This window comes from Amphimedon queenslandica, unplaced genomic scaffold (assembly GCF_000090795.2).
Source record: "Amphimedon queenslandica unplaced genomic scaffold, v1.1 AMPQUscaffold_13504, whole genome shotgun sequence".
Lineage (NCBI taxonomy): Eukaryota > Metazoa > Porifera > Demospongiae > Haplosclerida > Niphatidae > Amphimedon > Amphimedon queenslandica.
Window position 1 is genome coordinate 285,553 of NW_003546260.1, and position 17,912 is coordinate 303,464.

Here is a 17,912-nt window from a genome sequence, read left to right on the forward strand (position 1 = left end):
TCGATTTTGCCTCATTCGAATTAGAAATCCTGCTCTGTGGTCTGCTATACTTGGCTCTTCATAGTAAGACTGCTTGTTTTGCTGTTTTTTGAATTTGAACCCCATCTCCTTTAATAGTCTCCATAAGTTTTTTTTGGGTCCCTTCAATAAAGAATACATTAACAAAGATGAAAATTGAACTCAATATTTACCACATTAATACCTGCCTTTTTTAGTTCAGATAACAAATTATTCACTGTCACCTGAACCTTCATATCAAATAACTGATAGATCTTCCGTCGTATTGCAATACGGTCGAAACTATCAACAACCCTCTGTAAAAAAATCATTGCATTGTATTTAAATTTTAGTGCTACCTTCACACGAGAACATTTGTATCGCTTTGCAGGTGACTCAAAGTCTTCAGTCGACAAGCACTCATATTACTTGAGTATGCGCCACACTATACATTTACCAAATCCTTTAATTTAGAGTAAAATCAATGCCATAATATAATTCTTGTACCAGTGATATCTATTGTTTTTTAAGAGGGCTTTTCATTTGTCCACCTCTTTTCCCCCTGCTTTTATTTTCCTCTCCAACAAAGTAATTGTAGATCTTGACGACGAGCCTCTTCTCTCCATACTGGATCCTTTTCCCCTTCCCAGGCATAGCTAATCTAAAAAAATAAAAACTGGAATTAGAACAGAACAGGCTTTAAGTTTAATTAGCAATAACAATTATTATAAACAACTTATCCTTTTCCAAAATGATAGCTGTAATATATAATAGAAACAAATATGAAAAGCATTTTTTATTTGTAATGTTACCTGAAGAACTTCAAAGGTATTTGTGTTACTGAAGTCTAACAAAAAGATGCAGCAGTCAAGTGAAGGATTAATATATAGTTTTCAGTAGGTGAAGAAGTCCAAGAGCACTGAAGAATGTAGTAATTCGTTTGTTTTTGTAAGTAAACCCAAGTGAAAACAGTTTTTAAAAGCTTCCATGTGGATAAATGCATAAAACGTGGGTAGGCGTTAACCGCCATGCCCTAATTAATTATGTTGCGTAATTTGATAGCGCATGACATTTAAACACGTGTTTTTCCTGTTTCTTCTCAACTGAAACTGACTATAACAGTAAATAGGGTGATCCTTTTAAGTGTTTTCCTCTTAAAAGTATAAATTGGGCTTCTTGAGTTATGTTATGCTATTATATGAGACTTTCACTTTTGATTTTCTTCCTATTTTCGCTGATATCACAATTCGCTAAATTAAGGTCCCCTTGAAAACGCTAAAATTTAAGAGCGCAATTAATACCCACCCTAAGGTAATCCAGCATTAGTGCTAGCAAAAAGGTGTGGCTTTTGCTGCCAACTGTGCTTCAAAAGATGAAATATTTCCCTTTTATGACCACCAGCATCTATTCCTGGCTCATCAAGAAAATTAACAAAGACACAAAAAATGAATCCAGTGCTACAGGCTTAAACTAAGATGTGACATCTGAAAAATGTGATTTTTTAAATAGTAGCAGAGGATAAAGCTCCAGTACCTGAAATGCAGACTGATTTTTGATTCTAAACCCTTAATATCTTCCTTAATATCTTCTAATTCACTCACTATTGTTTGGTGCCAATATCCACTACTACAAATTTGCCTATATCACATGCCAAATGTTCAGAATCTGTCAAGGCACACAACAAATAACCTAACATGCAAGTCCTGGACATCAGATGCTATCAGGGGCAACCAAACAAAACTCCCCTACTCATGGGAGACCCATACTGGATACAACTCCCTCATCAGAAAATATAACCCTCAAAGAAAACCCAACTGTCGGGATATAGGTCCCATTGCCACGGGGTAACCCATATTACTATCTCTTGAGACATACCTGATGTAATGTCTGCAGTGGATGGAGGTAAGGAAACCAAAGTAGATACCGCTGTCGGAACAGATCCTGAAGGAGAAGGGGATGTGGGAGATGAGATACTGTTGGATAATGTTACCTTGGAGCAGACCATGTTCCATACCAGTGACCCCAGCATCTGGGGGAAGAGAAGCAGTAGCAGGAGTTGTTGCTCCAGCAAGAGCTGTTATCCCTGCGGACACCCGGGGACTAAAAAACCTGGGATAACTAATGAGCTCCCACCAGTAGACACTACTATCAGTGGTGTTCCTAAAGAAATGGGGTGAAGAAGATGAATAGGTCGTCATACTGTATACGCCATATATTTCACAGGTATGAAATTTCATGATTTGGCTGCTTTTTTGTATTTGTAAATCAAAATTTTGTGATTTTAATGTAATTACCATACCTACTATACAATCAGCACACTGTTTTGTGGATTTTGATTTTGCAAATTTTTTTGAAATGCGACAATCTAGAAATTTAATCTTGCAAAATATATGGGGTACCGTAAATCCTTAAATAGAAGCCGCATTTGAATAAACGCCGGGGTAGCAATACAATTTAACTATAAATACGCAACACAGGCCTAGGAGTGATTCAGTAGTCTAGTGGATACTGTCTGAAGTTCCAGAAGTCAAAAGCATGAGGTCACGGGTTCGAACCCTGCTCTGGGCCTAATTTTTTTTTATTTTTTATATATTTTTTCGAGGTCCAAATACCATTTTAGGAAATAGACGCCCGGGCTTTTATTTAAGGAAATACGGATATGGTATTGGGTGTTGAGAAATCACCTAAACAGGCAATGACCCAGGCATAGGAGGGAGTGGGGGAAAGAGGGAAGGGATAACACCAGCAGCAGAGGGTGATAACAGCCAAGACCTAATACTTGAAACAGGCCGTGATCATGCTGGACCAAGCAACACAATGTGAGGAAAGATATGCCACCCAGACACAGCACTGCCGTGATCACATTTTGAAGACAAGAAAAATATCCACAGGAGCTTCTTCTCCACCTTTCAATGCCAAGAATACTTAGCAGACTTGCCCATATGTTAGCATATGCACTGCAATTCTAATCTGGAAACTGGGGAGGCCCCTGCTGATTTATTCCATTTAAATCAGGCTCTAATTAGTTTTGATTAATTGAGTGACACTTACTGACATTTTCAATTTTCATGCATTTTAGCAATAAGTTTTTCTTGGAAGTACTAACATTAAAGCACATGTAATTCAGGAAAATACTTTTTGCTAAACTGCGAATCGTACTGGTTGTGGTGAGGGTCTGCACTTAAGTCCTCTTGTTCAAAGTTGGTAACAAACCTAAAGATGTTGCCCCTCGGGACATATTCTCCAATAATAATGTGGTCCACTGCTAATTCAGCAAACAGTTATGTCATTCTAGCAAAGCACTGAGGCTCTGCATTATTATAAGAGAGCCTACTAGTGCAGTTACAGCTTTATGGGTATTGCTGGGGGCCCACCCCCTAATGGTTTAGGGGAAGTTTTCCTACTGCCCTGCAGCCAGATACTGAAATTGGTCTCTTCAGTATCCTCTGCAACTGACATCCTAGGTATTAGGTTTCTTCTCTGACACCATATAAAGCACAAAAGATAAGCAAAGAAACTAAAATGTATGTACAGGCAGAACAGACTGAACAGCCAATTCCTTGTTTACACAATCCCTGAACTACTGCACATGTGTGGTCCTGAAGGGTATTAACATCATTTAAATTCTCTGAATGTCAATAATTTTTTTCTGAAATTATTATATCATAGTGCATGTGGTGAATCAATTTTCATTTTAGAATCAAGATCATTATGCTATGCTAGGGTTGAGTAGATTGCGTTACAAGGCATCTCCCAAAGAAATTAGGAAAGCTTGTTTGTAGAATTTTAATTGTGTCTTTGTAATGATTGGCTATTACAGATCAGCAACAAGTACTAATACATCATCCTGATAAGCAGGAAAATAAAGAAGATGCAACTTTTAAGTGCATTCAAATAGGTATGATAGTTTGTGTTCTAATTTTTTAATGAATTTGTTGTAGCTTATGAAATATTGGGTAACCCAAAAAAGAGGAAATCCTATGACAGTATAGATCCCACATTTAGTGATGTTGTGCCTTCTGTGTCTACTAATTCAAAGGAAAATTTTTATGACGTTTTTGAACCAGTGTTCAGAGATAATTCCAGGTTTGATTAATTAAAATTTGATATTTTTCCTTTTAGTTTTAGATGGTCAACAATTCAACCTGTTCCTATGCTTGGAAACTCTGAAGCTTCACTTGTAGAAGTAGAGAATTTTTATAAATTTTGGTAACTTTTAGCCAGTCAGACTTTAATTTCTGTTTTACATTAAGGTATGAGTTCTCTTCTTGGAGGGAGTTTTCATTTCTCGATGAAGAAAACCCAGAGAAAGCTGAATGGTAAGCTATTATAATACTAAGTTTCTGTTGCTATTTTGTTTGCAAAAGTCGTGAGGAGAGGCGTTGGATGGAGAAACAGAACAAAGCTGCAAGACTTAAAAAGAAAAAAGAAGAAATGTCTAGAATACGCCAACTTGTTGGTTAGCATGGTGGCAGCTTTATTAGTTATTACTAGTTTTGGTAGATAATGCCTATGCTTGTGATCCACGAATAAAATATTTCAAAGAGAAAGAAAAGGAAGAGAAGGAAGCACAAAAAAGAGCTAAACAAGAAGCTGCAAAGTCTGAAGCTCTAAAAAAGAAATTGGTGACATAATGACTGCATGAATTTAATGATTATGAGTATTAGGAGAGAGAAAAAAAGGAAGAGGAGGAGAGGAAACAGAAAGAATTAATGGAAGAAAAACAACGGCAGGTGATAGCTCAGCAGAAGCAAGAGAAAGAAGCATACAAAAAAGCTATCAAGAAGGAGAGAAAGGAACTGAGGGGTTTTTGCAAGGTTAAGTATTATTATAAATATTATTTTCAATATTGTCATAGGATAAAGATTATTTTGTTCGGTCTGCAGATGACAAAATTAAGCTAATGCAGATAGTTGATCATCTTTGCGAAGTTTTACCAATTGATAGGTGTTAATGTGTTGTTCTGTATATGAATAATGTTTAATGTGTACTCTAGGCTACAAAACCTTAACAGAAGCCTATGTGATGTAACAAACCTTGAAAAGGGGAGGCAATTGATTGAGAATGAAGCAGCTATACTTCGAGAAAAGGATGCAGAAGAGGAACGAAAAGCTTCTGCTGCTAGGGCAAAAGGTAAGGAACCTATTGGCCAAAGAATTATTTCTTATCTGACTAATAGCTAGCTCTGCTCAAGCTAAACCCAGTTGCCAATGGACTAGGGATGAGACTCAGCTGTTAATCAAAGGAGTGACTACATACCCAGCTGGAACAGCGAGAAGGTATGGTATTGTATACACATACCTGTAGCTAGAAATTGCTGTAGCCCAAAATTTTCGCCAGAAAATTCCTTTTTGCAGATTCTTTTTTGTAAGCAAATCTTGGTCTGCTGTAGAAGAGTAAATTTTTAGGGAATAGATTTTTTATTTTGTCAATGTTAAAATTTGCAGAAAATTTAGATCAATGCAGGGTTTACCACAAAGCATGCTACATGCCGGGTTGGAGTCAATTAGGATTATAATCGTAATCGATTGTAATTGATTATATTTTTTTATAATCACTAAACAAACCCTGAAGCTTATAATCATAATCATAATCACGCATTAAGGACAAAATAATCATTACAGTAATTATACATATTATGGCAAAGTATATAAATGATAACATACAATTATGATCACATTGTGTTAATTACTCAGTGTTATAAATTGACTGCAACTTTGCCTTTAAGTCGAGAAATTTTATGTTCTTTAGCATTTATGTTCTCAGAAGTTAACGTAATTAACAAAATATTGAACAATTGAAATGTGTCTAATCATTGTATAATCATGATAAATTTGTTATAATCTCATGATAATCATGCACATAATCATAATTGTAATCATAATCATCAATGTTGCTGATAATCATAATCATAATTATTCACATATACCCAGGTGTAATCATAATCATGATTATAATCATGCTAGTGTAATCAACTCCAAGTCTCCAACCCTGGCTACGTAAGCTAAAAAGCATACCATATAGTGGGAAATTTTGGAAAGAATTAAATTTAGCAAATTTGGAGTTTTGATAGCCAATTGCCAAATTAAAATCTGCCATTTTAAGCCTTTATACGCATGCTCAATGGGGATATGGCCACTAATTTGCCAAGTTAAAATTCACCAATCGCCAAATTTAGCAATTTGCCGAATCCCTTCAAAATTTCCCGTTGTACTGTACTTGATCAACTGACAGCCTTGTAATAGCACATGACTTTTGAAGCAGCTCTTTAAAATTAATTTTGATTAGCATCTGCTCAAAATAGCATGAGTACAATGTACATTATATGTGTTAGAAAATGTAATAGAAATGGAGAATTATTCTCTCCTAGTCATTTTTACCGGATATTTTAGCAAGTTCGAAAATTTATAAAATTCAATTTTGATTGTAATGAACTCAAAATTGAGATTTAACCTAAGGACATGTATATGTATTGGAAAAACATTCTAGTGATTGAGAGTTCTTTCCTAGTCATTGTTTATTAAATTTGTCCGGAGACCCTGTACTATGGTATTTGGCCTTTTCAGCAACTTTAAAAGTCGTAAAAAGTCTAATTTTGATTCGAATCCACTAAAAATTTTATACAACAGAAGTACATGTACATGTATATGCATCAGAAAGTGTAATAAAATTGGAGCATTTTCTCCAAGCAATTTCTGGTGAAATATCATAATAACAGGATTTTTGCTTAGTGCTTAGCTTCTTGTTATCAAGTTACTCAAAAATTGCTAACAAGAAGCTGAGGTCCTACTATACAAAAATCCTGTGAGAAACCTAATGCAGTATGAGTGAAAATGGAAGAGAGTAGAGTCATGGAGACTGAGAGAAAAAAATGTGTGGTAATTGATGTACGTAATGTTATAATTTTTGTGCTTAGGTGGGAGGTAATTGCTCAATTTGTTAATGAGCATTCTTCTGATGCTTGTGAAGAGAAAACATCGGCACAAGTTATTGAAAAAGTTAAATTGCTGCGCAAGTTAGGTATGTGGGTTGGTGTACTAATTGGCTAATACTTGGGCATTACTGTATAGAGAGTGTCAATAAAGAAGATGCCTTTTCACTATTTGAAAAGAAGCATGCCTCTAAAGAGTCTGTAGCTAGTGCACCTACAGTTAGAGATGGTAATGTATTATTTTTAATTGACTTTCGATGCTTGTTGTCTTTAGTATCTGAAGTACCTACGCCTTGGTCTGTACAAGAACAAAAGGTGAGTCATTTACTTTTTATAATGCTGTATTTTTCAGTTTTTGCATTTTTAGATTCTTGAAGAAGCTTTACGCAAGTATCCTTCAAATACTCCCCAGAGGTGGGATAAAATTGCTGGAGAAGTGAGCTCCAGAACTAAGGAAGAGTGCATAGCAAGATTTAAGGTAGAATGGTCATTTATGGTGTATGTTTCAAATTATTTATTTGCCCCAGGAATTGGTAGCTAGAGTCAAAGCAAAAAAACAATAAACAAAGCATTAATAATTATTATTTACAACATAATGTGACTGGTGCTGTCCAATTATAGTGATATGATTTTATTGTTTCTATTTCATTCTGACAAAGGTAACCTTTGTCTTTCAAAAGTTTGTGTTTGTTCGTCATTGATTCACTCGTTTCTGGATGTGTAATAAGGTACTGATTCATACACCCTCGTGATGAAGGGCCAGTATTGAACCTGATGTCATGATGACGCTTGATATCTTTCAATGGAGACATCCATACTCCTAGTCCTATGTCCTCATTGTCCGTATGATCTAAGTATGGACCCACGTGCACTATATAGGTCACGAGGTCTTTTGAAAGCACATATCCACCACCCTGAACATATGGAAGATACGACAAACAAAGGTTCCACTTTTGTTCAGCTTTATGTCCATTTCGTGTCACGTTTTGATTACCAACAAAATAACCCCATAAAAGTCTCTTGTTAGGAAGATGTCTTAATTCTGGCATTAGCTTTGCAACTGAAATGTAACTATGATCGTTGCATTTTAAGAGATGCTGAAAGTTAATATTAACTGCAGACCAGTTTAAAGCAGAGAGGAGCATTTTGGAATTGTATTGTTGAGTGTTTATGAACAAAATGTCATTGTACTGTTCACTTTCAAGCAGTGAAGGTTTGTGTTTACTAATTTTTAGCACAAATAAATGTGCTGCTGTCTTCAAATACCGTAGGTCAGACAACCATGTTTCACGTACAACTTGTCTTTGTTTGATTGAGTGTGGATGTGAAAAGATTAGTACCAGTACATCGACAGAAATGCCAGCGCAGGATGGTGTCCTTATTTGTAATGTCGACTCATCGTATGCATATGGGTCATGTGACAAGCTGTCTGTAGAGCTGCTGGAGGGTGGTGCTGGTCTACTGCTAGTGTCTTCTTGATAGAAAAGAAGATAAGCCAGCGATAGCCCTATAAAGAAAGAGGTAATACTTTGCAGTACCAGACGCATCACGAGACCCTTGAAATTTTCAAGCTGAAAAGGCGTTGTCGGACTGCCTCTCTACATGATGGCGGCTTCTGCCAGTTCTAAGAAGGACCGCTCTTCTGTCTTGGAAAAAGTTGATCGTAGGCTAAGTGTGGACCCTACCATACCTCTTACAGCTACAATTTTGACGTACAAGATAGTGCAATCGCATGTGGTAAGTGTATTGTCTCACCTTATTGTGTCAATCTGTTTCTGTGTACACAAGGAATATGTAATAAGGGTACAAAGAGGGCCCAACCCTGACGATAGCTGGGACGTAAGTTTATGCTGAGACTTTGTTTTGTGAATTGTTTTCATTCTCAAAAGGTTGAGAGACGTTACAGTGACTTTGCTGCATTGAATCAAGCTTTACAGGTAATTGATACTTCAACTGTTATTATGCGTAGAGAGCAATGTTGATCATTTTGTCAACCAACACTCAGTATTGGTTGACAGAAAGTGTTTGACTGCATTCATTGAATGATGGTGATGAGTGTGTGCGATACACCAAAATAGCAGAGCAAGCAATATGACAAAAATTTGTCCCGAATAACATTTAATGCTTTCATATTTATTAAGCATCATAAGCTATGCCAATTTTGCTGAACTGGCACTATCTGTATACACAGCCATTTCCCATTAGCTCAGTTAGAGGGGAGGTTTGCGATCATGAAGCATACTACTGCTTGGTACGTGTATTATAATAAACCTTGAGCTTGAAGACATGTACAGTGAAACTTCTCTTTAACAAAAATTGTTATGTATTTTTTTAATGTTTGAGCTTGATTTCCTATTAATAAAAAAAACTTTTTTAAAATCTAAACTTCCATGTAATAAAAACAAATATTGGTATCTCTCCTAAAAGGTTCATTATTTGGAATTTCCACTTTATTGTCCAACTCCAAAGAATTTTTAATGCTATCAACTGGCATATAAACAAGATGAATGAACTTTTCCTTAATTACTTCACTATCATAATTGCTTACAACCTAATGTGAAAAGCTTAGTACTCTAGGCGGGGTGATTCAACTACACATATTGGTTTACAAACTTTAGTTTTTACATGAGACTATCAGGAGTTACTTCATTACGGTCTGTTCCTTGATGCATTTTACCAATTGTTTAGCTAATGCATGATATGCCTAAAACCAATAAACTGGCATGGACATATCTTAATTGTAAGGTTTCCAACAGGATTTTTGTATAATTATCATGAAGCTTCTTGTCAATGGATTTTAATTTAAAGTTGCTCCAAAATTTTACAAAATACCATGTTCTCCAAAAATCGCTGAGAGGAACTTACCATTTGTATTTTCTATATAATGTGTTGTATGGAGATTCCGAACTGTTTCAATCATTAAAAAATTTTAAAAGCCAAAATCAGACCAAAGCTTCTGTACTTTATGCAATGTACGTAGTACATGGTATTAAGCCAAGTTAAACTATAAATGTTACAAGTTTGAGTTGATTCCTACGAAAATTGGATTTTTATGAATTTTTATTTTTAATGTCGCTCAAAAAGCTGTACATGTCTATTGGCATGCTTTTAGCTCACTTAGCATGCTTTGTGGTAAACCCTGATTAATTGCTTACATTCAATTTCTCTTATTTGCATATCTAAAAAGTTTTTATTGCTTCTGAATAATTGTTAAAATGTCTTGCGGCACTATTATTTGTACAGTGTAACAAGGTTATTGCCAATTACTATGTAGATAGCCAGCCATCATTTGTGAGATTTATGTTTGAAGTAGTTCAGTCTGTTGACTTGTGAATGATTTCTAGATATCTGGTGTTCAAGTTAATCTTCCACCAAAGCGAATGTTTGGGAACACTGACAAGCAGTTTGTTACTGAAAGGCAACAGGGTCTTCAAGAGTATCTTAATATTATTGCGAAACATCCTTTTATAGCAGCAAGCCTTGATTTAAAATTATTCCTGGATCCTCATAATTATTCAGATAAATGTCATGGTTAGTATGATTATCTATATGGGCATCATGATGTGAAGTAATTGTATTTATTAGAGATAGCTTTACGTAATGTATCCATGTTCTTTCGTTCTAATCCAGAATGGGCTATTGTAGAATCCAAAAAAAATATTGGTACATATTTATTTTCAATGATTACTTAAGTACATGGTGTATGTTTTAGGATGGAGAATCAACAAGCATTATTATCTTATTGGTAGCAAAGGTGACGGTTTCAAGTACAAAAGAATATTGACATGGGTATAGTACTATTAATTGGTAATGTTAATCTAGTACAACTTTAGATTGAACCAGGTCCTGATTTTTGTGTTCCAGAACGTGAACTTGAATATTTATTAAAAATTTTAGTTGATCTTAAAGTAAGAATTATTACATTTTGTCGTAACATTTGTTATTTTTTAAGCATCCCAACATTCTTTCACCTTTGTCAGCCACATACAATGGTACAGGGTTACTGGTCACTAGAGAATTCTGTCCAAAAGGATCATTACGAGACTACATGCATAAAGTAAGTCTTTGTATTGTCCTATTTGTGTTACATGAGTGTATAACAATAGAGTGGCCCACAACATTATTTGAAGAGCTGTTGCCCAACTTCTCCTCTTGATCTTGGCTTGATAAAAACATATGGTTATCAAGTACTGTGTGTTATGGAATATCTGTTGTCAAAAGGGTTTGTTCTAGGTAATGTACATGTATGCTGAGAATGTACATACTTAGTATGCATACTTTGTAGGTCATATAACTTCTGGGAATGTTATGATCATTGATTATGGCTTGTGCAAGTATGTTGTGTTATTTCAATCTGATAATTATTTTCTACTACAGAGTATCTGACTTGGAGAATTGTCTTGCTGGTTTACCAGTTTTTCATCGAACATTTCTCCTAGAGCTCAGAAAAGTTCAGGTAGTTTTTGTGCATTCAGATATTGGTTTTACATGTAGTTGACCCAGTGTAAACAATGTAATCCTAATAATAGTTTATAATGAGTCAGTACAACTAATGCTCGCAATTATATGTATCAACTAGTGTATATTAGCATTGAACAGTAGGAGCTAATTGTGAGCTTATCCCAAGAGCTAATGCTGTTCTCACTCAATGCATTATTAGCAATAGTCATTGATTTTTTTGTTTTGCACTTGACAATTGATAGGGAGCTGAAGCTGAAGCTGTTTATTCCTTTGGACATCTTTTATATGAAATGGCATATGGAAGAATACTTGAGACAGCAACAATAGAAGCCCTCCCTCCATATCCTGCAGTTGACTCTAACCTAGGAACACTTCTCATGTCACTGTTAAGTGTAGCTGGAGTAAAAGCTTTACCAAAAATCAGTGATCTTGTGTCTCATTTGTAAGAAATAATCATTACTCTTATTATCTCATTTTATCAATTAGATTTTTCGCTGGTCAGCTTCCTCTTACTGAAAAACCTTCATTAAAAGTATGCCAATCATTTTATTTTACTCATTAATTTGTTTGTAAGGTCCCTAGTCGTTTAAAAGAATTCCTAGTTTCCATGAGAGATAAAGTTGACGCTAGATTGCAAGAGGATCAACGGAAGCTTTCTCATTTCCTTCGTATGTCAAAAGCACACGATTCTCTAATGTCGGAAGAGGAAAAGAAGAAACGAAGGAAGAAGATGAGGAAACAAATGACACAAGAGGCTGACCAGACACTAGCAGAGGCATACCCAACCTCAAAATTGACAAAACAACTGTCAGTTCCTTCGTCATCAGCCCCTACCAATAGACCATCAAGCAAAGCCTCAAGCAAGACGAGCAGCGCCAGTACAGCCTCAACAGCTCCCAAGAGCCCATCAACATCAAAGAGTCCATCGACAACAAAGAGCCCGTCAACACCATCTGGTAATAGACAGCTATGATTAGTGTACATGTATTGATTGTTTTTATAGTACCAGCTCCACCTACCACTCAAGCACCAGAGCCAACTCCTCCACCTGCCAAGACTGGAGAACGTGGTGCTCTTTTGAATTCTATTGAGTCATTTGCTAAAGGGAAACTCAAGAAAACGGTCACAAAGGACAGGAGTGGACCTTTTTTATAGAGATGACATGTTGTAATAGTATATTGAATTTTAATTTTTAATAATAAAAATTAATAATAATTAAAATAACGCAAAACAAAGTCAATCACATACTGTTCTATGATATGGAAGTCACTACAAGATTTCACACCAACTCAACACAAGACAATAAAGAATTATGAAATGGTAATAAATGAATGTGGGAGTGATGACAATTTGAGACCATCCTAAGGAGTGTTGCAACATAAACAAAACAGGATGTGGTTAGAGTATCACATTACCTATTTATGTGTAATATATTGTATTATAGAATTAGGGCGGGTCGTCATTCCTTGTCAATATCCTGATCCTCAGATCCATATTGATCAATTTCAGAGTTTCTATTGCGTCCTAAACTGTTCATGTAATCCCTAGAAAAGAGCACAATCATAGTTATTAAGAGCTTATGCATGCTACCTGGCATATTTTTCACGAGTGTTACTAGCAGCAGGGCTTTTCTGAACACCTACTGCATTGAGTAGCTCTCTACTTGATGAATTAGCCTGACTGCTTGGATCAGTAGGTGGTTGTTGCTCTTCTTGGATACTTGTATGACGTGGCAAAGATTGATCGTCGTAGTCTAAGAATTCAAACACAAAAGTGCAGTACATGTAATAAGGATATAATGAAGCTTACTGTAGCGTGGGACTTCTGGCAGTCTTCTTATGATCAGTGACACCTTTTCACCGCCATGTTTTATAATGGTGATTGCATCAGCATGCAACATACCCTCAGTAGAATTACCATTGATCTCAAGCAGCTCGTCACCAACCTGAAACAGACAAACAGACTTGATAATACAAGTAATATTTGTATTTTTAGAAAACCTTTAGACTTTGGCTCTTGTCGGCAGCTCCATTTTCAGCAATCCTCAAAACAAATAAATGCGAGTTGTACTCTGCTCCTCCACGAATACTAAATCCAAACCCATTCTCATCTCTCTGAAACTCAATGTGATGAATTTCTTCATCATCTATTCCTTCAAGATCTGCTGATATCTGTGGACCCACTTCCTCTCCACTATAAAATTCAAAACTAATGAACTAATTATCAATAGTTGTACACTAACTATTGCATGGATCTCTGTTGTCCCTGAGGATATGAGGAAACAGGTACTGCCATTGCCGCCTGCATTGACTGCTGCTCTTGCATTGATGACATCTGCTGTAATTGTAGTATCTCATCTTTATCTGTAACACAAATACATTTCAAAGGAATTCCTGCTAATATCACATGCCAACCTTCTGGTTGCTGTACTACTAGTTTAATAGTAGTGCTTGAGCCCTTGATAAGACCAACAATATCTCCATGGTCCATTTGAGTCACATCAACTCCATTCACCACAAGCAGTTCATCATAAAGATACAACTGCTGACACTTCTCAGCAGGAGAATCAGGAATAAGACGGCCTGTAGTTATACAAAGTACATAATAGCAAGCTATACTCATTCAAGCAAACTTACATATCATGCAACCAGTTCGTAGAGTGTTGCTTTGCAAAACAAACCCGAAACTTGTTTGTGTGTTTGGACGATATATGACAACTTCACGAGGGCCAGGATGTGGTTCATCACCATCAGTCATATTAGGTGGAACATGAGAGGGCCCAGACATTGGCCATGGCATTTTCCTGCGAACATGCAATTCAACTTTACCAACTTGTCCAGCTTGAGCAATTAGTTGAATCACATCTTTATGCGGTGCGTCCATCACAGAGAGACCATTAATCTGAGTTATTTCATCCCCAACCTATATACCAAAAACAATGCAGCAATAATAATGCACACAATGGTCCAGCAATATTATATCCCACCATTAATCTTCCATCTAAATCAGCAGCTCCTCCTGGTACAATACCACCAATAGTAGCTTGAGACCCTTCTTCCCGACCTCCAATAACTCTGAAACCAAACCCTGAGACCTGACGCTCCAGCATCACAATCATATGTTGAAAAGGCTCTTCACTAAAATGTGGTGGAGGATAGCCAGAATAGCCAGGAGGATATTCTCCTGGATAAAAGTCTTGTCCTTGATTCATAAACGTCTCAGAAGCTGGAGCAGCTACATGAATATGAATTAAGTGAATAAATTGCATAAAGCTACAAATTGCTTACATCGTGACACAAGAAAGTTGGCTGTATTTCCTTTAGGACACCTCTTCAACAGTGTGATGAGATCACTATGAGTCAGTGATAGAACATTCTGTCCATTGAGCTCAGTTATCAGGTCACCTTCCCGTAACTGAGCACAACGTGGTATGTCCATAATTTGCTTAACAATTGGGCCTTGTGGTGTTTCACCTATACATAACAACAGTAAACAATCACTGCATAAACCATATACACATGCAGATGCTTACTAAGAGAAAATCCAAATCCCAGTGGTCCCTTGACAATACCAACAACAACTTTCTCTGGAGGAGGCAATGGGCCTAAGCTAAACTTCCTGTTGAAATCAGATGCTAAAGCATCTGTGACCAGTGGTTGCCCCATGTCAAACTGTCGAGTTAAATTAGACTCGGAATACGATGGAAGTTCATCTGTCATACTGTCAGGCAGAGGGTAACCACGTCTCACCTCCAGTCTAACTGGCGAATGCATAGGAATACTCTGAAAGAGATCAACCACACGTTTATGATTATGAGCAACGACACTCTCCCCATTAACACGAACAAGAACATCACCAATTTTCAGGTTTCCATCGCGATCTGCCACACCTCCTTGGACAATACTGCGTATCTGAAGTAGCTCACCAGGCCGATCACCGCCAATAATAGTAAAGCCAAAACCAGTAGGATTTTTTGTAAGGGTAACAAAAATGGGATCACCTCTTAGGTTAGACTCAATTTCTTCAGGATTAATAGTATCGGGGAAATAAGGGTAGCCATCGTTGTAATCAGTTAGCCCAGCTTGTGGCCATTGGGCAGCAGCTTCAGCCTCTCTCTGTTTCTCTAAAGCAGCAGCTGTGTGGAAAGATGGAGGAGCACGAAGAGGTGGAGGCAAAGATGTCGGTGGTAGAGATGGAGTACGCTGAGACAACTGTGACCCTACAAACTTTCTTTTAGCCTCAACAACAGGATTCTCATACTGAGTCGTTCGATTAATGTGACTACAATTAATTAATAATAATACATACATGTAATATTAATATATACATGTACACACATACTCTATATAATAGACACCAAACATAGGATCGTTAACTTTCTCCCAGCCATAAGGTAGCTCTACAAATTATATTAATAATGTGAATCACTAAATATTATATAGTACCATCATCTCCACAATCAAGTAGAGAATGTTTTAAATTATGGACCAATCTAGGATCTAGCCAGTGAGTTGTCCCAGTATTGTGACTATTATGTACATAAAAAGTAATGCAGGTAAAAAATTCAAATTACTCAATAAAATATTTCTCATTATTTTCAGTGTAGGCTATTTCCCAGTTGCTTGGTAAAGGACCTGTAGCTTGAGGTATGGATAGCCTGGGTATACTTGATCTTGGAGCCTACACAAAACTGAAAAAAGCTTACAATCAACAATTAATACCTGTGTTGGTATTCCAGAGGTTGCATTTCCAGGCATCAAAGGCTCTCTGGGGCTGTACCCTGAGCTAGCAGGAGCACGGGAGTAGCCAGGCAAGACAGCATGAGAGGGAGGGTCAGGAGGTGGCTTAGGTGTACCATAGTGATTATTTTCATACGTTCCACTCTCAAGAAGGAGCCCTTGCTTATCCATCTTCTTAAATTCTTCGACAGAAATGAAATTATAATCAACGCCATTTCTTTCTTCATCTCTTGGTTGTCGTGTCGTGCCTTCAAAAAACAAGCAAAAAGTTAATAACAATTATTATTTATATTTATTAAACCACTTACAAGGAATCACTCGTGTGTGCAAGTTTTCTCTTATTTGATGCTGTAATTCGCTGTCCACAGAATTCTTTGTAAATCGAGATGCTAAGTAATGCCGAATGTCTTTTGTAATGGTGGCATCTAGACACATGGAGATAAAATAAACACTTTTTAGTTTACTATAAATAATAGTAAAACAATAATGCACAATACCAGTACATGTGTACATGCATGCATGATACATAGTAACAACAATGTACACTGAATATGTAGGCGTGTAGATTAATTGAACATACATACCAAAGTCACTGTAGATGCATATTACACAATCATTACTTGATCAAATACTTAAAACTGCATAAAATACTTACTCTGTTTGACAGTAACTAGAGAAACGGGATCAGCCGATCGTTTGATAAGGGCTATGACATCTTTCTTTATCATACCAGGGACTCTTTTATGATTGATCTCAATAATTAGCTCTCCTGGGTGGAGTTTGCCCATTTTATAATTGATACGATCCTGTCTCAGGTCCCCTATCAATGGAAAAATGCCATGCTCTGCTCCACCCTCGACATTCAGACAAAAATGACCATCTTTATTCCTGCTTATGAGAGTTTCGTGGGCCCGTATGCTCCAATGTTTCCTCTTAAGAGAATTAGAGCGACCCAATGGGTCGTTGTTGGAACTCATCCTAACAGAGTCTCCCAAAACCTCAAAAATTTCGTCGTATCAGAATGACTTTAAAGAATCTCTTCCTCACTTCACAGGAGTCGCTACAAAAAGTTTATCAGTAGAGCCACTGGTAGAGCTAGAGAGAGATTCCTATCGTTCCAATCAACACCTAAACCCCGCCTTCGCATACTGCGCATGCGCAGAATTCGGCCTACTTACTATCGACAAATCCACAAAAATCATTGGGCAACAATCAACACTACTGTCTTCTACTGGAAATACTCGTAGGATTTCAACTCTGTTACCATACAAGATCTTTATAAGGTGTATATTTATAAAGCTACTGTAGACAAATATTAATTTTGTATGCTATTGGCTTTTGCGTGTAATAAAATGATGATGTACTTATAGCTACTATGGTATAGTACTTTAGTGTAATGAAAGAAAATGGTAGTGTGATAGATTGTTTTATGTGCTTGCCAGATTGTATTTGTGAAACTTGTAAGACATATTGTGGCTAAGTTTTTATTGACAGTAGCAGGTCATGTTTGTGTCTTAGTGGTTGGCTCTAGTGGTTAGGAAGTCGTGTTGGTGGGGGCCAGTCACTTTTAGTGTTGTTTGTCTCACTGGATTGGTTTAATAGACGAATTAGTTTAGAATACTTAGCATATTGAAACTGATAAAGCTAAAAACAGCATTCAAATATGTATGTGTACATATACATAAATGTTTGCTTTGTTAATTTGTAATGTGTTACATGGATGTATTTTCCTTTATAGAGGCATGCCATTGTTATGGAAAAAGCGAAATCAGAAGGTGGCAGCT

General features: G+C 36.6%; 4 protein-coding genes across 4 annotated transcripts; 2 read left to right on the forward strand and 2 right to left on the reverse strand.

Moving 5' to 3' along the window:
• Positions 1-2,656: 2,656 nt before the first annotated feature.
• LOC100637495 (dnaJ homolog subfamily C member 2-like) lies at positions 2,657-7,607 on the forward strand. The gene is made up of 17 exons (XM_020008894.1): positions 2,657-2,689; positions 3,696-3,771; positions 3,818-3,895; positions 3,939-4,083; positions 4,126-4,206; positions 4,251-4,316; positions 4,365-4,456; positions 4,501-4,622; positions 4,665-4,814; positions 4,856-4,944; positions 4,994-5,130; positions 5,177-5,276; positions 6,914-7,017; positions 7,068-7,157; positions 7,203-7,243; positions 7,296-7,406; positions 7,456-7,607. The coding sequence occupies exons 1-17, from the start codon at positions 2,657-2,659 to the stop codon at positions 7,489-7,491; spliced, it is 1,551 nt and encodes a 516-aa protein (XP_019864453.1). The 3' UTR covers positions 7,492-7,607.
• On the reverse strand, positions 7,500-8,484 carry LOC100637620 (beta-1,3-galactosyltransferase 6-like). Its single transcript, XM_003383956.2, has one exon. The coding sequence runs from the start codon at positions 8,473-8,475 to the stop codon at positions 7,510-7,512; it is 966 nt and encodes a 321-aa protein (XP_003384004.1). The 5' UTR covers positions 8,476-8,484; the 3' UTR covers positions 7,500-7,509.
• On the forward strand, positions 8,442-12,613 carry LOC100637744 (PX domain-containing protein kinase-like protein). The gene is made up of 15 exons (XM_003383957.3): positions 8,442-8,665; positions 8,717-8,767; positions 8,818-8,865; positions 10,273-10,459; positions 10,514-10,591; positions 10,641-10,717; positions 10,762-10,836; positions 10,881-10,985; positions 11,035-11,161; positions 11,214-11,262; positions 11,306-11,384; positions 11,632-11,831; positions 11,876-11,921; positions 11,964-12,345; positions 12,393-12,613. Exons 1-15 carry the CDS (start codon positions 8,531-8,533, stop codon positions 12,542-12,544), a joined length of 1,791 nt encoding a protein of 596 aa, XP_003384005.2. The 5' UTR covers positions 8,442-8,530; the 3' UTR covers positions 12,545-12,613.
• On the reverse strand, positions 12,558-17,263 carry LOC100637870 (membrane-associated guanylate kinase, WW and PDZ domain-containing protein 2-like). Its single transcript, XM_020008927.1, has 17 exons — positions 16,784-17,263; positions 16,437-16,553; positions 16,111-16,376; positions 15,963-16,069; positions 15,835-15,917; positions 15,731-15,788; positions 14,922-15,670; positions 14,677-14,862; positions 14,376-14,623; positions 14,026-14,311; positions 13,804-13,971; positions 13,632-13,752; positions 13,390-13,582; positions 13,199-13,334; positions 12,980-13,142; positions 12,805-12,933; positions 12,558-12,750 (listed from the first exon to the last, which is right to left on the reverse strand). Exons 1-16 carry the CDS (start codon positions 17,103-17,105, stop codon positions 12,849-12,851), a joined length of 3,288 nt encoding a protein of 1,095 aa, XP_019864486.1. The 5' UTR covers positions 17,106-17,263; the 3' UTR covers positions 12,558-12,750; positions 12,805-12,848.
• Between the last annotated feature and the right edge of the window lie 649 nt (positions 17,264-17,912).